General features: G+C 43.8%; 2 protein-coding genes across 4 annotated transcripts; both read right to left on the minus strand.

Moving 5' to 3' along the window:
* Nucleotides 1–4296: 4296 nt before the first annotated feature.
* Nucleotides 4297–8116, minus strand: gbx2 (gastrulation brain homeobox 2). The gene is made up of 2 exons (XM_023823887.2): nucleotides 6912–8116; nucleotides 4297–5610 (listed from the first exon to the last, which is right to left on the minus strand). The coding sequence occupies exons 1-2, from the start codon at nucleotides 7423–7425 to the stop codon at nucleotides 5090–5092; spliced, it is 1035 nt and encodes a 344-aa protein (XP_023679655.1). The 5' UTR covers nucleotides 7426–8116; the 3' UTR covers nucleotides 4297–5089.
* Nucleotides 8117–13699: 5583 nt separating this feature from the next.
* On the minus strand, nucleotides 13700–21913 carry LOC111850197 (ankyrin repeat and SOCS box protein 18-like). Of its 3 annotated transcripts, XM_023823839.2 has the most exons (7): nucleotides 21669–21912; nucleotides 21343–21578; nucleotides 17148–17415; nucleotides 16964–17047; nucleotides 15857–16361; nucleotides 15025–15138; nucleotides 13700–14300 (listed from the first exon to the last, which is right to left on the minus strand). In XM_023823839.2, exons 1-7 carry the CDS (start codon nucleotides 21896–21898, stop codon nucleotides 14115–14117), a joined length of 1623 nt encoding a protein of 540 aa, XP_023679607.2. In that variant the 5' UTR covers nucleotides 21899–21912; the 3' UTR covers nucleotides 13700–14114. The 3 variants fall into 3 exon arrangements, with proteins under 3 accessions (XP_023679607.2, XP_023679608.2, XP_023679609.2); XM_023823840.2 differs by lacking the exon at nucleotides 16964–17047 and having other exon boundaries at nucleotides 21669–21913; XM_023823841.2 differs by lacking the exon at nucleotides 21669–21912 and having other exon boundaries at nucleotides 21343–21662.
* Nucleotides 21914–23693: the final 1780 nt, after the last annotated feature.

Raw genomic sequence — 23693 nt, forward strand, 5'->3', positions numbered from 1 at the left:
TACCCTGATATTTAGCCTTTAGATGTCCTCAGTACTTGTGGAGTACGGAGTGTGTATGTATAGAGAGCGCGTATAGAAAATATACAGTAGCCTATATAATTTTTTAGTCCGTGTAATAGCCATTGAAACGGTTCGGTTTGTTAATCATGTATATGTATATAGATGGATCTGCCTCAAAATACGCGTACGGCAATCAGTCATCACGTTGTTTTAATAAAATACTATTAAACTATGTTGAAGACATGCTGTTTGGATTCTGCGGCATGGCCTTTTTCATCACGGCTCGCAGTCATGTGCAAGTTTTCGGTCACTTATGTTCAATATACAGGAACCCGATAGTATAGAGATTTCCTATTTCTATTCCTCCTGAGGAAATAACTCTCTCTTCGTTGTAATTTCTTTAAAATGCTCTCCGGTTGTTTCTAGTTCTGCATCGGATTGATTTCCTTATACCACTTCACAGCCAGTGTTAGCGAAGCGCTGAGTCGGTGCGGATGCGTTGGTGATGCCTTCCCTCTGAACATCCTGCATCTGTCTTCTGCAGTACCTTTGTGCCTGATAAATCATTGTAAAACAATGTTCCATTGTTGGAGATCCACTACTTTTTCCATAAAAACAAACACATGTACAAAAAATCGTGATTTATATTATATAACATAGCCTACCTAGAATCGTTATTCATGATGCCAGGTATCTTTTAGTTATCTTTGTGGCTTGTTTTTCATGAGCTTGTTTATCAAAGTGTAATAATATAGCTGTGATTTATATCACAATCATATCGTGGGCACATTGCACTGATTGTGAAATGTATCATTTTTTTTATTTGAGTACCTAATTGCTGGTTAACTTTAAGTAGGAGATTGAGTAACAGGAAAGACATGATCACCGTGATTATAGGTTAAGTTAAATGTGCTTATCTGTTGATGTTTGGCGGCAACACTGGAAAGAATGCAGATGTTTATGGAGATACTATTTTTGATTGTTAACTGTTTCCGTCATAGCAAAAAAACTGTCTGAAATTTGCTTAATAATTTTAATTTAGCGAACTCAAATGTGACTGTCATAAAAAGAGTTACAAAATTAAAACTTAAAATGACATATCCCTTGTTTTAGAATTTAGAATTGCTTCGTCAACGTTCGGAAAATGTGCATACACAATGAGTATTTATGTTTGATTAATTAAAAATCTCTTGAATATTAGTTATGTAAATCTACTGTTAAAACATGTATTTGTAGGGCATTCGGTGGAATTGTCTTAGTTGTCTTAAAATTCAAAATTGTATTTAAAATGCCAATTCCTATTTTTTTCTGTAGCATCACGTCCTTAACGTATAGTACCATATATGTTAGGAAATTAATTGTAGTAAAAATTGTATACTTGTAATTATCATTATTATTATTGTTATTATTAATAATAATAATAATAATAATAATGTTTTATATATTTTATTATCAAATATGTCAGACATATTCTATAAAGGTGAAAATATTTTACATTAACTTGTAATATTTTGTAAGTAGTAGTTTTAGTAGTAGTATTAATGTTTTCACGTTATGATTTTTCTGACGTAATCTGGTCTAATTTAAATTTTAATCTCAAGTGATTTGCCTTATCGCCAAAAAATACATCTCTTTAAAAATACGTGTTTTTTCTAGGTTTAAATTTGCATACCTGTATTAATACAATAGGTCTAAATGTCTGGGTGCGTTATGATGTGTTATGAATGGCGTGGTGGGTACATGTGCATTGTGCGTCTGTTTACGGTGATGCGAGTGTATTCATTTCTAGCAGCCCTCTTCAGCCAGCGCCTATTAGGCGACGCTGTTCTCAAGCTCGCCTTCCTTCCGAATTAATCACTGGGAGTTAATTTGAAGCTCAGACAAGTTGCTGTTAATTTAGTGCAGGAGGGACACGCTGGCGTGAAAAGCCGAGGCCCCGGCCGTTCCCCTTGGGTCCCATTCATCAGCCATCCGAGACGGCCGGCTTGATTACAATTTGCACAAAAATTCATTAGAGCTAAGGCAATTGTCAGATCCCGCACACTCTCTCACCTTGCTCCATCTCTCGCCCCGTCGCAACATGTCTTTCTACGGCCTCCTTCGCGTCAATATTCAATTGCAACACTGTAGCTGTACAATCGAGGTGTATATTCGACAATGTGCTACAATGCATTTCTTGAATGTTTAACCTAAATTATGTCTGTGTATTGCGTTCACTATGTTGCATGTCTTTACACACGTGTATTATGCAGGACTGAAAGGATAGCGGTTCTCGTGACGCGGCTCTTCGTTAAGAGAAGAAAAACATAGTCGGGAGAATAAATATTACAGCAATTCGTTCCCAGGCAGGACTGCGTTTCCATTCTGAATTTCAAAAAGAAGTATTTGTTGCTGAAATAAAAAAAAAATATATAATAAATTTTGGCTTAGAATCACAAAACTGTATAATAACTGTGAAGATAAATAACAGCATTTATATAGTAACCCTGCGGTTTGTTCAGGAACGTCTATATATGTACACGCACACACACACACACACACACACACACACACACACAAATAATATAAAAAAACAGTCTTGTGCTTATATTGTCCTACATACTCATTTAAGGTCCTACCAGCGTTCCTATCCCTCCTTAAGATCGGCCGTCTCCGCTGCCGGTCCTCCCCTTCCCTCCTTAAGATCGGCTGTCTCCGCTGCCGGTCCTCCCCTTCCCTCCTTAAGATCGGCCGTCTCCGCTGCCGGTCCTCCCCTTCCCTCCTTCCCCTTGGCATTCTTGTTTGCATCGGACCCTCCTTTCTCTTAGCAGCCCTATAAAAAATGCTGTGTGGCTGAGATCGTATCACTGGGGGTGATATGGATGTGACCGCGATAACCAACGGGCAAACCTTAAAGTCTCTTCGCAACAGCTCCGAAGTGTAAATTTAAGATAATTTTTAATTGGTTTCACATGGATTTCGGGGGGGGGGGGGGGGGGGGGGGGTGGCAGGTGATGAGTGGATCTGACGTAGGTTTTTGTTAAAATTGCTGCACGGAATGTTTACTAACTGCAGAATACCACTCACAATTTCATTCCTATGACAACATATAGCGGTACTTAAGGAGCTATTTAACTCAACGAATTACATCCATGATATAAATGCCAATTAAATATATTCCACAGATATGAAGCCGTTTATAACAATTGTTACAGACATTATTAACAGGGGGGGCCCGAAATATTACACCACTCTGTCAGCGGTTTCTCTGAAATATTGGACATTATACGGACCCAGTAACCTACATCTCGCGCAAAACGAGCTTGGTGCCATGGTGAAAAATGAAGTTAACCTAAAGTACAAATTTAGCTTCATATGACAGACATTAACATATAATTGTTAACCAATTTATAGCCGATTGACTATACAGCCATAAGTTCACTTGGTTTATGTGTGCGCTAAAATAAGAGTAAAATGCATTTCCCCTGAATTGCGATGAGTTTCCTTCTTTATTAATATTAGATAATGATTTATACACAGAGTGTGAAACTATTTAGATGTATATCAATATGATCTCTGCGAGCACGTTTGTGATTCTTTTGAAGACTAAATGCAAAATATAAAATTATATGTGTGTGTGTGTGTGTGTGTGTGTATATATATATATATATATATATATATATATAGTTTTTCCCTTACAGTGTCTGCAAACGCAGTCCCAGGCATAAACTTAAAGCTTGTACTCAAAATTGCATCGACATTTTCGCCAAACGAATGTCAGCTCCCCCGAGCGTCATGTACCATAAACGCCAGAGACAAGCAACTGTTTTTGATTGGAGTCACTGGAGATTTAGACACGACACGGGGGTTAAATGCAGCCACCCAGAAGTGGCCCAGCGCAAGGTGACACATGTGATCAAGGCCGACAAAAGACCCCCGCCATCAGAACCCTTCTGGTATTAAAACACGTATTCCTACATGCATATAATGGGCACCGAGGTTGAGCGTTACAGCAAGAGCTGCCTTTGAATATTGGCGGTGTGGACAGATATCCACGTTAGCCACGTAATTTCCACATTAGACTGGGTAGCCGAAATATTAAGCCATTAAACTGACAAATTTTACAATGCTGAAAATCAAAAATGTCGTCTAATACGTTTTTGATAAATGCGCTACGGTTGTTAATAATAATAATAATAATAATAATAATAATAATAATAATAATAATACAGTCTGAGACAATGTTTACATAATTACTTATTGTTTAGTTTTAATTCACACAGTACTCTTAAAATCATATTAACTACTTTGCACAACATGAAATAAATTAAAAGCTTGCTCCAGAGCCTTAAAAATGTCATTATGCAAATAAGTACAAAATCAATATATATGCAAACAAAAAATCAAATAAAACGTATATTTCATTAGAAGTAAAAGATAGTAAATGACCCCGTCGATGTTAAACACATAGTTTCATGAAATTTACAGCAGTACAGTGTTTTTTTCTTTCTTTTCTTTTTTTAAAGCAGCGGATCCATGTTTTCCGGTTTAATTTTCTTACCGCTGCGTGTGAGAAACCGAAAGTGCTCCGTTTGTGTAAGGCTGTTCACTTTGCTTTGCAACTGCGAAATAACACTCTCAAGACAAGTTTTAACCTACTCCTTAGCAGTTTACACATTTAGTGTAAACCAAATAATTGTGGTATCCTGTCTTTGGGGAGGTACGGATATTGATTTTCGTTCTTTTTTAGCTGCTTGGTCCCACGTTCTGTGAACTGATATTCTGCTATATACACACATCTAATCAGTAGCAAATGTGTCAGCATATTAGTCGACTTATTGTCCTCGCGATTATGTAAGGTAAATTCAGTCGAGAGGCCGAGTCTTATATATCAGCTTGTATTTTGGCCCTTTCGAATTGATTTCCCCATATTTTTTTATTTATTTCCCAATTGATACGTATATTAGCAGCTTTACCCATTATTATACTTTTTACAATATGTTTCGTCTTCTAAATTAATTATGTATTCCTCGCTCTTTTTAATTTTAATTGTTATTATTATTCTTTTTGCAATTCCATTTGGTCCTTTGAATGTCTCACAGACACATATTCAGGGTCTCGCTTGCTCTAGCTGCTGGTGCTGACTTCTTATTGCAAATCGGCTGACGTGCACAGGGATGGGCACCACTATCTTGGGATTCCTCGAGGGCTCCCCGGTTTTGGAGCTGACGTTGCCGGCCTTAACACGTTTCCACTTGGCCCTCCGGTTCTGAAACCAGATCTTGACCTGGACTTCGCTTAACTTTAAGGCGTGTGCGATCTGGGAGCGCTCCGTCAGGGACAGGTACTTTTTGCAGTGAAACTCCTTCTCCAGTTCCAGGAGCTGCTCGCTTGTAAACGCAGTTCTTCGCCGCCGGTTCTTTCCTGTGGAGGTGGTGCTTCCGCTGGTGCCGCCGGGCCCGTGACCCCCTTCGTCCACGCCGCCGCTGGCGTCGCCGTCCTCCTTTTGACCCAATAGGTTACCGGCCACGTTTTCGTCTGAACTGTAGTCTAAGTCACTATCCATGGAGAAACTCTCCTCTTTCCTGATGCATTCATCGTCCTTGCCATCATCCTTACCCTGAGTCCTGACTAGAAACACAACACATGACAAGGAATTAGGATTTCTACGGTTCTCTAAATTGATCACGTTACATCACAGGCGGATATAATCTGAACATAATCTGAACATCGAAACATACAATGAAAATTTCTGTGTATCAACTGTTATCTTTGTTAATTAATCTGCCAAAAATGTTAATAGCTACAATTGCCACCTGTATTCTCGGTAAGGCCTTACAGGACCAGCCCGTCGAAAAACCGAAAGATCACAAAACCGAGGATAATACCGTAATTTTTATTGAATTGTATTGTTTGCTGTTAATTGACATATTACTCATCTCTAGAAAGCCGATTATATTTATACCCGCTGTGTGACATATCTACAATCACTTTCTCATACTGTTTTGTCTTCCTGTAATAAACAGAATATCAGGTCACCGATTTCACCGTATTTCCATTTCGACACACTTCTTTACAGTGAAAACCCAGCTTTTAACTTGGCAGTCCCTTTAAACATTTATTACATAATAACGCACGTCGTTTGAGTTTCTTCTTTTAAATGTTACTAGAGAAGGTTTATCGACGTTTCATTTTACTTATTCTTTTATGGACACCCAAATTCCTCTGGCAGTTTTCTGGTTCCCCGGTTAAAATGGGTTAATGTAGTCATTTAGCACAGTCTGCCCCAAGGCGCAGTTCCCTGAAAAGCTCGTTAAGAGCTGTTAACTAACGCTTTTGTTAAGGGAATCAACTGTAACTGAATTTCTTTAGGCTTTCGGGCCGGCCTTTTTGACAACGTTATGTAAAAATGAAAACAGTTACCTTAATTAGACCTGGGAACATTTAGTTTGAAAGGTTTCCAGTGAATAATTTGACATACATTTTGCATAAATAATTATAATGCTCCTTTGATTAAAATCCTAATAGTGAAATTATCTTTGCAACCCTTTGTGGCTATGCATAAGCCTATTTGTTTTTAGTATTGCCTTTTGATTTAAAATACATTAATTTACTCGCTAATAAATACTATCTGCTAAAGTGATAATAATTCATATTTCATATGCAACTATACGGATTTGTTGTTTCAAAATTATTTTGGATATTTAGTCTGACGTAGGCCTATAGCAATTTATTTAAAATGTATAATAATTATATTTAACTATAATAATTATATTTTTGTTGAAAATTAGGACTCTATAAGTTTGGGTGTCGTATGTATAAACAGTTAAAAAATTCACGTTTCATTTGTCCAGTAAGGCGAGTCTGGTGACAACTTCACTAGAGTCAACCAAAAACTAAATAAGTTTCAGAGGAGGGACTCTTCATCTTACCTACAGAAGCCTGCGTCGTCTCTACCGCTTGGAAAGACGGATGCACCGCCGACTCTTTGCTTAAGAAAGTTTTCCCGTCATCTCCATCCAAGCGAATATCCTGCGTTTTGTCGAACACAGCCTGGAGCGACTGAGAGCCAAACTTTCTGGCCGCTTCCTGGTGCTGCGGGGAGGCGGGGAAACTGCCCGGCAGGGTGGCCATCAGGGTGGAGGTCAGTGCCATGCCCTGGGCCAAGCTGGTGCAGAAACTGCTAGGTAAACTGGGAATTTGGTGGTGAGGGTGTGACGGAGGGAGACCCGTTTGCAACGCCGACTGTGGCAGAGCAGGGGGCGGCGGAGGGGGCGGAGGTAGAACGACGGACCTGTACGGCATGAACATCGGATAGCCGGTGTACACGAAGTGGCCCGGGCTGGGCTGGGACGGACCCCCGATTAGTGAGTCGATGCTGAAGGCAGTGGTGCTTCCCAGTGGCCGCTGCATCATCATTAGCGACGAGCTGAAAGCTGCGCTCATAAGCACCGCTGTCAATTATTTAGATTGAGTAAACGGGACAGGAGAACACGGTAGGGTCCGCTGGAAAGTTTTTTTTTTTTTGCTCAAGTCTTCAAATTGCGTTTAATACACCACAGGGTCTATAAAGGCGAAAGCGTAATCCTCCGGTTAAAGGCTCCGCTTCTGCGTTGCTGAAATAATTGAAAGTGCATTGTTATTAGATACGAGTAAACGATGAAAAGTCGTTACAACTCTGCAAGCGATGAGTTGAAGAGAAGCAAAGCAAACAGGGCAGATAAATTACCGACTTTCGTGCACCGACAAAATAAAAAGAAATCCTTTATGTCTGTATTTTAGTGCTCCAGATTTGCAAAATGCGCGCTGCAAACGCTCCGTATTATCAGCACGGTCATTCTCCTGCAAGGACGATCCGTCACCCCGCCGCTTTCCGTCCCGGTCCCTCGGATGTCGCTTCTCTTGCTGTGGAATGGAGTCTCTCCGGAGTATCTCTCAGGCTTCGAGGTGCGTTTTGAATTGCGCTCCTTCTGTTTAATCGCCTATTCCCCACGCCGGGTCCACCCCCTCTCCGTTCTTGCTCACTCCATTGGTCCCAGTTAAAGCGCCTGTCTGCTCTGGGGCAGGTTGTGATAAATCCCCCTGGACACGCTATCGCAATCTCGGTAATCATCGCCTGTTATTTGGTACTGCAAACAGTTATGTTATCCTCACAGAAGGAAGCCACCATAAACGCAAACCCAATGCCCTGCATTCAGTTTTGACTCGTTTAGAGACCTGCGCATTAAAACGATGAAGCGTAACAAAAGCGAAAGAGTCTAATACAAAAAGTAATAACTATTATTAATAATTTTGAATAGTTTTAATAATTATAGCATTTAGTGAAACATCGTGAACTTATCTTTGATTAAATTATCTCGGATTATTTTTAAGTGGCTTATTCTAAGATGCTGTGAATGGCTTATATAGGCTTGCACAACTTTCAGTAGTCTAATAGCCAATGTACACGATACGTCGTACTGCTTATGTGGCTATATGCTTTATTATAAAAGGCTATTTTAATTACACTTCGGACGTGTATTTTACTCTAGGTTCAAAACCTAAATTACACACATCTTCCTTTTTTTCCAATAACTGTCATTATTCTGATACCGACAGCAACATACTTTGATAGTAAATTCTGGTGAAAATATTAAATATTTTTATCCAATCGATTTGATTGCGCGTTGACGAAACTATACCTTTGTGTGTTAGAGTCAAAGTATAATATCTTTTACTAATAACTGGTTTGTTGTTAGCACATGCACTGTGGGTAGTCCGGTGGTCGTGGTTTTCATTTTAGGACAGAATTTTCAAAAACAATAATAATGATATGGCGTGAAATTATATATATTTAAACGTGATTTTAACGAGATGGTGATAAAAATAAATATCTTTATTATCTGAGGTGTAAAATGAAATTGTTCGTATTGTTTGCATTTGCTGACACTCGTTATTCGTATAAAGGCAACGAGAAAGAAATTATTTGGAAATTATCATACGGTTCATAACGGCAGTATCTGGCCGCATATTTACAGCGTCGCATCCTCTGTGTGTACTTTGGGATTACAGGAGCAACACTGTCACAAAAAAACTTACCCTTACAGCTAAATGTGGACTTAATTGGAAGATAAAAGTGAAAATCGATTTTAATGCGGCCATCGATCAGACGGTACTGCTTTTGGAGGTAAATCTCCCTGAAGTAGACGTTAATGATGATTTCTGGACGTGGGTTTATCTCGGACCATTACCCTTTGACCCGCGGCTGGGTAATGCACTATCCCCGACACTTCATCGGCACGGACACGTCTAAGATCGACCCACAAGGCCCATAATAAACTTCGGTCTCATACCTGACGACACTGGCTGCCTGTGCGCCGGCTGGGACTTACCAACGTCGCATCAGTTGCATTAGGTCAGGAGGATCCTGTGGAAAAGCCCGCTGCTGCGCGTTAAAAAGAGCAATGAGGCCTTTTAACACCGAATTCACATCGGTTTAGTCGAGTAGCCAGCTGCATAATTATGTGGTACCGCTCCATAACGTGTTGTACATGGTTTGGTGCTAAATGACACTTCATTAAACCTTTGTCACCAGCACACTGTGAAATAGTCCTAATATTTTTAGATTCTCCAGAGACTGTGTGGACAGGACCATATTCAATACGTTACTCTACTTTCGGTCTGACATTATATTCCGTTTAGAATTCTCCGGTGGCGGTCAGTGGATCACATTAGCAGATGAGGCGCAGAGATCCCTGGTTTACATTTGGTAAACAGCTAGCGGTCATCAGATCGCACCTTGTGTATAAACCTTAATTAGTCTCAGAATGATAAAACATCTGATTGTCCTCATCTGATACCGCAAAATTCTCCCAGTTAATAGGGGACACGAGGCAGTTTGGATCGACTCTAATGAACTTGGCACAGATACTCTACAGGGCCCATCATGACGACGGAAAGTCTTGCTGACACACATCTGGCTGGTGCAAAGAGCAAACTGACAACAGATAAATGTGTCCATGTAAAATACTACGACTAAACACTAATACAGAACAGACACTATTACAGCTGGGTGCAAATCTGGATCAGTTACTAACATTATCGCCACTATTTCAACATGGTCATATTCGCACAGCTTGTAAATTTTGTACAAGGTGACTCCACCTTCGAGTTAAATCATAAATCACATACCGCACAAGCTGCATAAATGACACACGTCAAACACAAATTTCATGCGTCACGCACACACGCAATTTATAGCATGTTAATGGTGTCGGTAATATACGTTGCACACTTTGCAAACGTACTGAGTGTGCAATGTACGAGTTGCACCCAACGCAGCGTTCTTAATTCAAGCACGCTGGATTTTGCCATTTGACGCGTGGCTCACTGGTTCTCCTCACTGAATAATCACAGCCTGCTTTGAATAGCTAATAACTCCACCCCACTGATTAGGACACACCCCCTGTCCTCACTGCAGCCTTCATGGCGAGCTCCCCAACACCTCGAACCTTTTACAGTTTATGTCAGTTTATATTTTTAACGTGTCACTCCCTGCCATCTCTCCACAATCTAACCATTCTGAATCTATCCGAACCATAATTAAAGATTTCACTATTTGATGTATTTGCTTACTACCTTTTAGCTGGTTAAGTAACAGATTCTGATTCACGATTTCTGACTACAAAAATACAGTGCAAGTTATTTTTTCCCGGAATCTAGTAGGGTATTACTCACTTGGGCTCGCATCCGTATCTTCCCTCATTATCAATACAAATTTAGGAAGTGCGGGGTTATAATCAGGCTAATGTTTGTGTGTGAAGGGTGCGCTTGGCTCAATGTGCACCCACGTTTGGGAGGTCATTGTAATTGAAGGGGTTGGCCTCCTTCCACGTTCACAGCGATTCACATGCTTTGTTAGATTTGGACCCGCTTGTGCGAGGTTCCTTTGACACCACCGAACCCCATTCCTTGACCTCCTTGAGGACCATGGGATCGGTGTGGGGGGGGGGGCATTTAAAGGGGGATAATATCCGCTGCCTAACTTTGTCAGACTGGTCAAAAGGCTCTTTTACACAATTGCAGAAGGGCTGTTTTTTTGGAGAGTGGAGACATATCTGAGCTTGAAGCCACATGGAGTCTGTTTTGGTCACTCACACAAACAAAGCTCTGGTCTGCAAGCGGGGCAGGTTGAAAAGGCGACGTGTGAAAGGGACTCTTCTTTCAAATTGGTGTGTCTGACAGGGACCGTTTCCTTTACACAAGCAAGCCTTTGTGATCGCTGACATCTCAGTCGGATGAGGAGGAGAATGCGTCTCGACGAGACGGAAGAGGAGCCTCGCTGGGCTACAGATCGGGGGACCCGCAGCTCTGCGCGTCGATCTGGGACAAGGGGCACCATGACCATTGTGCCATGTTTGGGAACCCTGGGTTAATAATGACCCGTACTACAGTATTTATGGAAGACGTTTGCGTGGTAGTGAAAAGTTGGATGGAGATGAAGCCGGTCCTTAGGAGCTGCCGGTGTGAGCAGCTGTGTAGCACATAAATACTGCATCACTATGCGGGTGCAAGTGTCTCAAGGCAGGTAGTACCTGCCCATTCACATGCTGACCTGCTTCGCCCCTCTTGTTCCAATCAGAGCCAGATTATCGAGATCATAACAGATTATCGAGACACCGGTTCCTTTGCACGAGCGGATGCAGAGGCCAGATGCAGAGGAACGGGTGGAAAAGGTTCTTATGTCTTTATACTGCCTTTCAGGCAAGACAGAGGAGGTTTTGGTGAACACCCTGCACACCAAGATGTGAAGGTGCATTCACCCAGGGTCTCTGTAAAGGTTCCGACAGCATGGCCGGTTCCCCAAGGCAGTTAGAGGTAGAACACTGTATTAATCCAAATGAGCTCCGAATTATTTGTTTAGCTCAGATGATTTTCTCCTTTTCTATAGTTTCTTTGTATGTTTGCATCCTCCATAAATGCTACATTTTAATCAGCATTTCCCTCATTTTTTTCATCCAACCTCAGCCCTCTGCATTCGGCCTCTTTTATAGTTCCATGTCCCCCAGATCCCCAAGCTCCCCCCCCCCCCCCAAACCCCCTGCTTTAACCTCCCCCTGCAAACCCTCCATCAGCCCCCTCCCTTTCAAGCAAATCAAGGGCATGATTTTTGCTGCTCTCTCTCCAGGGTCATGGGGACAGTACCTCATTAAAGCCAGCCTGATCCACAACTGCAGCTCAGACATTAAATAGCAGTATTTTTCAATTAGGGCTGACGAATTCAATCAAAATTCCATAGATTAGGATGAAATGAGGCATGGGTCATTTACAAGGGAATTTAATTGCACAGCCATTAGACAAATAGTATAGCAGGCACTGTCTCATTATCTATCATGTGGGGGCATCGATAGACATAGTGGGGGGGGGGGCAGAAATACACCCCCGGATCACTTCGCCAGCACGGCTAATAAATACCCTCTTTCCTACTTATAAATTATCCAGTTTAATTAACAACGCGCATTATGATTGGAATATGATTTAATTAAACCTGTGTGCTAGTGAACATGACCATTTGTTATGCTGGGCAGAGGGAGGTCAGGTGCACGGTCCAGGAGGGCAGGGGGGGGTGCTTTTACGGCCTGGCCTGCAGATATCTGCGTGGATCGGACGCGTTAGAGGGTCTATTATGATTTATTACTGGACCACGTGCTGATGCAGCATTGATTACGGAAGCCCGTCGTCCTACGGGGTTGATCATCATCCTCTGTGGAGGTGCAGGGTCGATCACGCCAGTCCGGGATGGTTACAGGGGAAGACCGTGATTACTGGTGCTGCTTCACTTTCGTCATGGGAGCCCATAATGGAGATGAGTTGCTTCTAACACTTTACATGGCAATAAATGAGAGCAGCACAGTGAAATCCGCATGGAGCTGGGATCGCCACTGTCTGTCGACAGTGGAGTCCAGGCTGAGAAAAGTATAGGTGTGTTGGAAAAGTAATTAAAAAGTCTCTCTGGCTTTTGGATGTAGTTATGGAAACAGATTGGATTTGGAAATATGGCCTCCAGCATTAGACCATTCAGCGTTATTTAGTTTGGTATGTCTCAGTTTCAACCTTTTCATCCAGCTTTAAATGTCACCCATAATTTATTCTGTACAATCCACCCTTTTTACATTATATCAAATCCCTCCGTTTCCCTTGTTTCTATACCAACGGGTCAGGCGGGAGCCAACAGCCAGACTAATGTATCGTGATATTTTAAAGCAGAATACCTTTTCGTCTGAGTGAGTCTGCTTGTGTTAATAAAGCTGATTCCTCCTTAAACGGTCGCTTAAACACAGCTTTTCTAAACATCTGTGAGATTTTAAGTATCTTTTTTTATTATATCAGACCGTTTTCATGCCATTGCTCCTTTTAAGGGTCACATAGTAACTTGGCCGAAAACTGTTAATTCATGTTGGAGAATATTTGTGGTCTAGTCTTTCTGTGGCCTCCTTGTTCTACAGTGTTAAAGGCTGAAGGACCCATTTTACCAGCAATCACCAGCCTCCCTCTGTAAGCCCTGGGAATCTTCCACATAGCACCCAGGAACTCTGACCCCCTGTGGGCTACCATAATATACCATGTGGCACTATATGAACTCTACACCATAGCTTGTCATGTCAAAGACTACACAGAGAGCTACCAGGATGAATGACGATTTGATGAATTAAAATAATTAAGAAAACACAGAGTTGCGCAATTCCTTCAGTATGTACTTTATTTGGATGGTAATTAAAGGCACAAAAAGAAATAGATTTATCAAACAAACTCAATGTAAGCAGTATGAAATATATATAAAAATTCTGCTTAATAAAATACAGTGAATATTAAATTACAAAACACAGTAAGTATTTAAACTAAATGCAAAAGATCATCTGAAATACAGTAACAACACAGTTCAAAGCTGATGTAATGAAATTAACCCACAGTGACCCCTGCAGGTGAAGAAGTGCAACCGAAGAAAGATTCATCGGAGCATTTTCTACAACGTTTAACTGTTGAAATAAACGGTAAGGAATTACTAGTAAGTTTTAATTGTGCTGGACATACAAATCATACCCACGGAAAAGTGTGAGCCAATGGTGTTCATGTAGGTATTGCTGCTTCAGAGAGGCTTAATAGATGAAGCCTTCTGGCTCCAGAAGGAGGTAACGCTGGAGGAGGCTGGGAATGGGGAGCTGGGGAACCAGCAGGTGGCAGTGTTTGCCATAGTGCTGCCGGACGGCGGCACGAGACAGGTGCTGCAGACAGCGGGGCCTGTACTCCAGGTCAAAGAGGGACTGATAGAACAGCTGGTGCACCTGCAGAATGCGGGAGTGAGGAGACAGACAATGCAATCACATAACCAGGTGCGCATGAATGTGCCAAACCCAGATGCAGGGTCGACCAGAAACACGAAACCTCAGCAAACGAGGGCCTCACCGTGACAGCCAGATGCTAAGAGGATCACACCTATTACCCTAATTACAGAGCCAAGGGTGGCATGCAGGACAGCAATTATTCAAAACACACTGGAGGACTGAGCGTCCTGAAGGTGCAGAGCACAGGGGGCGACACAGTCAACACACACACAGACAATGAGGGACATTACAGCGGAAAACAGACGCAAGTTCAAATATCCAGACATCCAGCCTTCAGCTAGATGGGTCGGCCGCATTAACAAGTGCTTCAGACTCGGTAATTAGATGTGCAGAGTATTTACCACACTTGTTCAGATTTGATTTAATAACAACATACTTAATTACCATGACAATCAATGAGACCGAAAAAGAGCATTTCAGAAGTTCCAAAGGCAGAGATCTGTTTGGATCGTATTAATCCTACTGCTTTCCTTCCCACAGAGAACATGTCATTAATTACGGTAGAATTAATTACGAGTGAGTATTGTAACTAATGCTTCTCAGGGATGGGAATGTTCTGAAATTGGATCTGTGCTACAGCAGTATCACACGTATACAGCCTTCCATTCCTCCGTCGTCGTAGGGGGTTGAGCGGGCTGAGAGGAGGCTTTGAGGTGCACCTCACCTGGTAGATCTCCTCAGGGATGCTCTGCTTCCACTTGTATGTGACCGGGACCTGGCTGTAGGAATTAAAAAGGACCTCCACTGTCTTTGGAGCTGCAGCACAGGTGGCGAGAACCTGAGATTGAAGTCAGATGGAACTGATATCAAAACATATATACTCAGTCATGTGGGGGGGGGCATGTATACCCTGGTAGATTAGTGGGGGCAACTTCATAGGGGCCCCAAAATCTACCATCGGGGGCTGGCTTGGAAAAAACTACTAGGGGACCCCAAAAGAAAAAAAATCCCATATGGGGGTTTGGACACATGCCCCGGGGTACAATGTCCACAGGGAGGCACCAAGCAGAGCTACACCCCATAAGCGCCCCCCCCCCCCAACCCCCCAACCCCCCTCCCCCATCCCATCCTGTTCACGAATGTCTTAACAAGTTACTGACATATAAAATATAATATATAATATATAATAATATATAAATATATAAAATACTTAATATTATTTATATTGTTCCTGTAACAGGACACGCCGCAGATGCATTTCTGAATTAGGTGAGTCACCAATCAGTGGCTCAGTTCCTGTCCTCCGTCAGGTCATGTGTGCAGTTCTGTGGTTTTTAACACTCTTAATCTGGCCCTGTGTACATGTGACCTGTGTTTCTTCAGACTGAAACGTGAAAAGGTGACATTTTATCAGGGCGCCCAGAATTTCTAGCTACGCTCCTGGTGTGGATCTGGATCCAAAGCAAAGGCCGCACTAGATGTTTGGAGCGTGGTGTTTCAGAGTCAGTTCAGGGTGGTTCTAGGTGGTGGTTGGGTTCAGCACAGGGATGACGCACCTTCAGCAGGGCCAGCGGCCACACCTTGATGGAGCCGTGGTTCAGTAGGGTGCGTACCACCCGGTGGGGGTGCTGCTGAGCCCTTATGGTGGCGCTCTGTAGGGCGCAGGACAGCGGCGTGGCGCCATTGTAGTCGATAGCGTTGACGTCGGCTCCGTGCTCCAGCAGTAGCTGCACCAGGTCCAGCTGCACGTTGCGGGCGGCCTTGTGCAGCGGCGTGCGGCGCTCCTCGTCCGCCCTGCTTGTTTCAGCGCCGTAGGTCAGCAGCAGCCGGCAGAGCTGCAGGTGTCCCTCCGGGAGCTCGGGGCTGCGGGCCGAGCCACATGCCGTCCCCAGTGGCGTCTCCCCCGAGCCGCTCGGCTGGTTGACGTCGGCGCTGTAGCGGAGGTAGAGCTGGGCGTGGTGCAGCAGGCCGTGACGAGCAGCCACATGCAGCGGAGTCTCCCCGTCCTCCTCGCTCGCCTGGTCCACCTTGGCGCCACAGCGGACCAGGGCTTTGGCACAGCTGGGGTGGTCGAGAGGCGGTTAGTTAGCGACCAAGGTGGTATGTTAAGGGTTTCTGATCACTCCACTGAAGGAGAGAGAGGAGCGGCTGCTGTATTTAATATTCTTAATTATTATAAGAATGTATTAGAAGAATGTGCCAGGTGATTCCAGGGCACACACATGCGCACACACGTAGTCTCACTCTAGGGGCAATTTACAAACACAAGGTCACCTAACTGCATGTTTTCCGATCGTGGGAGGGAACTGAAGCACCGAGAGGGGGGAATGTGCAAATTTGCATCCTATTCTGTGGAATATGCACCTGAAAAACATCGCAGCAAACTGGTAGAAGCCATGAGGTCTGTCTCAAGCTTTAGATCAAGAGCAACAACAAAAAAAAAACCCTGAACTCACTGTACCTGGCGAGAGAGTCAGTGAGTCAACAACAGTTTTAACCTCTGGACTGAGAGTTTAGCCTGGGCTTCACCGTGTAGTTAATCTACCATCATTAGAGGTGAAGCAGGCTGCAGGTGTGGCAGGCTAGCACACTAATAAGCGTGTTCAGCACTCTCAGCATGCCAGAGCCTGGTTTGGTCACTGTGCCAAGCCCCCGCATCTCACCGTTTCCGGAACTTTCCTTCTGTGTCCCTCTCTGAACTTGACGAACCCAGCAGAAAGAAATGCTGGTACTTAGTTAGACACTGGCTGCAATGACAGGGGTGTTAGTGATGTCAGGGGCTGGAGGTTGGAGCGTAATAACTGCAGGAACTGCAGTTTAGGCTGCGTTGGCGGGAGGGGAGCTGACCGTAGGGTTTGGGCGGTCCTGCAGAGGTGCAGCGGCGACAGGCCATCTTCGGTCAGTAGGCCAGGGCTGGCTCCGTGCTCCAGCAGCAGCTCCGTGCAGTCGGTGTTGCCGTTCTCGCAGGCCTCGTGCAGTGCGGCCTTGCCGCCCGCCAGCAGGTTGGGCTGCGCACCATTCTCCAGCAGGTAGCGGAGGCACTCGGTGTAGCCCTGGGCGGCCGCGATGCGCAGCGGGCTCGTCAGCTCCCGCTTATAGTCCAGGGACCACAGGCCTGCAACAGCAGTGAAAGGAAGGCCAGAGTACTGTCACTGTGTGGGACAACTCAGGGGACACTGCAACATGAGGGCAAGAAACTGTGGAGATGGAAAAGGATGGAATGGTGATGGAGAATGACTCTGCTCCGATATAGTCCCATAATGCTCTAGTAACCTATGAACCACCCTAATGCCGCTGTGGCACTGACTGAACTCTTCTTAAGGTTGTGTTCAAGAATCGCATTAGTGCGGGATCCCTACAGAAGAGGAACAAAGTTTATCCCCCACACTTGAGTTAAGAGAGGCCACCTTAGTAGATGCAGCTACGGAGTAGCTGGTGATTGGCTCTGGCTCACGGTGGTACGGATGTACCGATTGGACCTAGTAATTATGGCTTTCCTTCAGTCCTCCATGCCTTAGGGGGCAGCAGTGTTACCTGAGGATCCAAAGGTAGCAACTCTGTTAGACTGCCAATGTAGCTCATCGCAGTTGATCTTGTAGACTACATTCACATCCACGTAGATTTTTTTGAGGAGCCTCCGTTCATCGTGACCCAGTAGAACTGCACTGTGCGGCGGTCCTGACCACCAGCTGCACTAGGCACTTCCTTGAAAACCTCTCCTTCAAGCTTGTCCATGGCCCTCATTCAGGTGCATGGTGGAACACAGATCCTCTAAACACAGAGTCCTAAGCATCCCTTGGTGCTGCAGCAAACTTTGCCTCCCCAAGAGTAGCGAGGAGCATCTCCCTCTGCCAAGCATCCAGAAGGTATGGCTGTACTGGGGGGACTGGGGGCATTTATAGGTTTTGCAGGCTTTCTCACCATGGCTGCCCACTGTGAGATTATAATTAGTGTGTTGTTTCTATTCTGTGATTAAATTTAGACTATGATGCCCTGTCAGATGTTCCACTGGCCAGGGGTTGAAGGTTTAATCACTCCAGTTGGCAGGATCACTATTGACACTCTGCATGTTATGACTTGGGAAGTGTGTCAAGGTTAGTGATTAGAGGCAGAGAGTCAAGCTGAGAAGGGTCTGGGTCATACATACACTTGAGATCGTGTGATCTCCTGGCTATATGGATTTGAGTGATGGTAACCCATCCATAGTATTCTTTCTGCCCGCCTTGTGCTCCAAACATCTAGTGCAACCTTTGCTTTGGATCCAGATCTACACCAGGAGCGTAGCTAGACATTCTGGGCGCCCTGATAAAATGTCACCTTTTCACGTTTCAGTCTGGAGAAGCACAGGTCACATGTACACAGGATTAAGAGTGACTCTCTTTGGGTGTTAGTTATCTCTCTGCCAAAATAATGCACAACCGTGTTAAGGTATAGAAGGACCTCCCCGGTCCTGTTGTCTTTTGGCCTTGCCTTACCCTGGTCCTTCCTATTTGTACCTTGTTCTGCCTCCTTCTGGCCCATACCTTCCTCTGGCCTTGCATGGACCACAGCAGCTGGAGGTGGATCTCCTGTAGCTGACAGCAAACACGCCTCAATGCTAATCTCACGGATTAACATGTTTTTCATGCCGCAAAGCCTCTACCACGTGGACCTAATGCTGGCAGCATCGTGGTGACTACCTTCTAACATAGGATGATCTGACCTGGATTTCCAACGTAGGCTGGTGAAGGTTTACAGTCACTGGGAGAATGTGGCATCCATTCCCATAAGACAATCTTATCTCATTCTCTCACCCAGCGAGAATGCGGGTGAGAATACACTTGCCAAAATGGACTGTTCTCCTGATTATGACTGCAGGGAGTTGTTTAAATGAACAAACAGGATATTAATAGAATACTAAATTTAAACAAATTGCTATCAGAGCTTATTATGCGCATGAAAATGTGCTCAGCTTGTCACTTCTTGAATTTAGTTAAAGCATATAATTCACACTGCAGCTGTTGTATGTGACAATATAACCAGAAAGACAAAGTAGAGCGATATAGAGCATGTCCATGTAGGGCCCAGTGGCCTCTTCAAACTCATGCGAATATCTTCTATTATTAGTGCACAATACCCTGTGGATGGACTTATTAATCTTGAAGTCTTTATGCGGAAAGTTCCAGACCAGAAAAGAATCATCTGGATCTGCTATATCCAAGTGCAAAAATACAAACTCAGGAAGGAAGTCTGATTGGAGGCTGTTACTTTCACACAGTAGTTTCTTGACATTGGGGGGGACTGAATTTACCCCTGGGAGGGGGCGAGATGTATTTCGTGGGGCACACATCCAATAGTCACATTGTGAAAGGATGGCACATAATACAGATTTAAAAATAATTTTTGAATAATAAAGATTTCATAATTTAAAACAATACTAACACTATTTAGGGTACAGTTTCACAACTAAATATAATCAAAGAAATAACTGATCCATATGATAAAATGAGTTTGTGTGGTACAGAGCTACAGTTTTTATTGGGTAAATGTTTGGTCTTTGCACTCTGCATTGACCTCATAATACGTGGATTCATAATAAAAGAGAAGGAACATGCTTTTATTTGTTTGTTTGCTTGTTTATTTGTTTGTTTGTTTGTTGGGGGAGGGGGTCTGTCAACGTTGGGGAGATGCACCCCCCCCCGCCTCCCTGCCCCCAGGCCATGGAGTACCCAGGCTTCGTCCTACCATTAAGCACATGGCCTGTTTTGGATCCTTTAACCCTTCAAAGAGTGACATCATTACTTTACCCTTATGTGATTTATGCCTAATTAGCTTGATTGTATCTCTTGATCTTTTTCCTGAAATTTATTTTTAAGTGCACGTTCTCTGCCAATGAGACCAGCACAGATTTCAGAATAGACAACAAAACCATACCATTAACATAAAGGTTTAAGATTCTTTATAAGTGGCAATAGGATACCTTTTGTTATTTTCGGCTGCCAGTTTTATACGTATATCTACCCTAATTCCCACTATGGACTGATCATAGTAGGTAAAATGACTGCCTCAATAGTCTTAATGTTGCCTGTCACTATTGTAGTTTTATCGACAGGTTTCAAGTGTCCCAGCCAGCTTCACTATTTATAGCAGGCTGTTGTGGCTTTTCCTCTGAAATGCTTAACGGAAAAAGCCATTTTGGGTTGGGCTCAGCCTCAGCTCAGAATCACTTTGACAGTCTGAACTTTATTATACTGCAGTTATGAAGTAAGTCACCACCTATATCTGGGATTCCACGCATCAAAGATTACTGTTAGCAAATAAAGCAGGTGTTTCTTTCAGTTGTCTAAAATCTTCATGCATCTCACAGAAATCACATCAACATTTGTCTCCGTTTCCAGGTTTAAAGCAAATGTTCAGCCTGGGTTTTCACTGGGTTTGCAGTGAAGTGATGGTGCCCTACAGTAGCTAATATGCAGCTGAGAATATTAAGTTAAATCGTAAACAGTAATTATTTCAAAATAAAAAAGCAATTCTTTTAATATCTGGCAAAAGTGCATAACTACTGTACCAAAGCTGCTGCACAAAAAAGCTACATGCTGAACAAATCAAATGATTATGAATCAATAATTCATAACATTTGAATAATGTTCAATCAACAATCTGTTTTGAATTCTGTTTTATCCCAGGCATAAATGTCCTTAATGTCTCATACAGCTGTTACAGTTTATATGTGGTCTTAGTGCCTTGTTGTTGTCACAATGACCCCCCCCCCCATCCAGACGTCCCCGGCAGGGACAGTAACAGCTGGTTTGGTCACATCGCAACTCATATGCTGTTTACATATGAAATGCTATCACAACCTCTTGTTATTTTATCTAGTAGGCAGAGGAGGGTAATTCAGGTCCAGAAAATTAAAATCCCAACCAAGATTTTGTTTCAATCAACCAGTTGAGTATAAAGAGTCCCAGTCACAGAGTACTCAGCTGGTTGGACTTTTACTCTAATCACACGTGAGCAGGGCTGCCGGTACCGAGCGAGCGTGCACGTGTTCACCATTACGTACCACGCTTCTTTGCTGTCCACTGCAGCTCCTCGCTCTGGAACTCCAGAATTTTGTTGAGCTCATCTGGGTCGCAAAAGCCATCCTGCAGGTCCTTCCAGTGCCGGGACAGCAACGTATCCAGCGACGGAGGGCACGGGAAGGCCATGCCGGGCTGTCGGAGCGAGCCTCTGCGTTGGATGCCCCGTGAGCCCTCGACCGTCCCGCTCACAGCTGCCTGGGGGCAGGAGAGGATCGCACTGCCCCGGCGAGAAAACATCACTGGAATGGGGGCCGTATGCAAGGGAAACAATGCCTAGCTGCCGCTCCAGGTGCCGAGAGATCCTTACCTGCCTGGGTGCTTAGCAGTGCCAGTATTTATACCCAATTTGAATCCCGTTTCATTTATAAATAGCTCGGGATCGAGGCTTGCGATCACAAGACCGAAGAATGACTGCAGCTGGGCAGAATTTAAAGCCCACTTTCGGAGCCGCGATGTATGTTTGTGAGGACAGGCAAAGGGCAGACAGGTCAACGATAGCAAACATGACAGTGTGGAATGCCGCCAGACTGATGTCATCGTGGTGGGTCGGGTAAAGTGTGGCAGTGGCTAAACGGACGTGAACACAGGCGATTTGCCGCCCCCCGGCTGGGCTCCTGTCATGTGTGGCTGTGCAGCTGCTCTCCAATCTCTGGTGGTGCCCCAGAAGATAACAAGCATTCCCACATCTCCACTTGCACTGCTTAGAATATCTGCTGCCTGACAGCAGGTCAGCAGATAAGGAAAACCTTCTGATGTCTGTCAAAAAATGGCCAGGAGAGCTTTTCATAAAGTGTGATTGTTAGACGTGCAAATCCTTAGACACTTGACCTGCTTAGATGCCTCTTGTTACAGCGTGGTGATCGACATGGTTAGTTAGTGACACAGGTCAGAAACAGCAGCAAAGTTACCATCGCAGTATGGGAGAAGCTGTCAACGTGATGATGTCATGACGCGCTGACCATGTGATCGCAACAGCATCCCAGACACCAGCACAAGAATAATGACCATCATGTACTCAGTACCATCACACAGTTAAACTTGACTATGTGAATAAAGCCTGAGTAAAGAGTGAACAGTCAGAAAGTCAAAGTCTGATCAAAAGATTAAATTAGAGTAAATAAAAATTCTAGGCAGGTCAAGCTGCCCATTTTTTCAGTGACCCCTGATTTACCAGCACTTATTCAGACTCTTGTGAATGTATGGTAAAGAACATATGCAGACACAAGGGTATAGGTTCGGTTTCATCATTGGTAAGGACTAAGACAGCCCCAAACCATGCCCCCAGACACATAGTACTCCCACAGTATTGACGGGGACATGTCCCTACTGTCTGCACCCTACACCATTGTGCAAACATAATTTTAAGTACTCTGTCAGGTTAATGTAACTCAGTGGTTCATAGTCCTGTTCCTTGTGCCCCCCCCCCCTGCCCGAATGTTTTCATTCCAACCCTACCTTAATCAGGCTTATATGGTCCTTAATAGGTTAATAATGAATGCAGCAGGTTGAAAGCAGTGTGGATTGGAATGAAAACATTTTGGCGGGGGGTGGAGGCAGGAACAGGATTGAGAACTATGGCTATGACCTGACTAATGGGTCTTTCTGGAAACCTTTGTTTTCATTGCTTCTCAACACCTCTACTCCTTCCGATCTCATATCTGCATCACACAGTGACACAAACAGATTTTTCCCCCACTGGCAACCAGTACATGCAACATGCCACAATTAACAGATTAAGCAAATTAATGAATGAGTAAACAAAACTCATTAAACACTTAACTCACATGCTCAAATGAGGACCATATGCTCACCATTCCTTTAATTTCAATACCCACCTAAAAAATCTAGTTCAAATTTTCTTGTCCTGCGTCAGGGTCAGCACCTGTCAGTCCCAGCCTTTTGTCTCCTACCTGTTTGGCCAGCAGGTGTCGCTGGCCGTCGTGTTCTCTCTGTGCCCAAGTCCTTCGTGTTTCCCCAGCTCCCTGGATTGCTGCATGGTGCTATGGGCAGAGTGTATAGCGACTGATCCTCTAGTCGTGTGTTCAAGCCCAGTCACCTCTGTTTTGCATTTGTTAGATTTTTTGTCCTAGGTTTTTCCCTGCTTGTGTTACGTTTTGTTCCTTTCTGGTTTGGTTAAATTATCCTTGTGTTTTGCTCCTAGTGTTTTATTCCCAGTAAATTTTTTTCTAGTTTTTGGTATTTGTAAAGCTCCCCAGTTTCTATTATCAGTTTCACCTGTTGCCCATTTTCTTGTGCCAGTCCTTGTCGATTGTTCTCACCCGTCCTGTGTTATCTTGTTAGTCCTCTGTATTTAAGTACCTGATCCTGCTCT

The sequence above is a fragment of the Paramormyrops kingsleyae genome, chromosome 16 (assembly GCF_048594095.1).
Source record: "Paramormyrops kingsleyae isolate MSU_618 chromosome 16, PKINGS_0.4, whole genome shotgun sequence".
Taxonomy (NCBI): domain Eukaryota; kingdom Metazoa; phylum Chordata; class Actinopteri; order Osteoglossiformes; family Mormyridae; genus Paramormyrops; species Paramormyrops kingsleyae.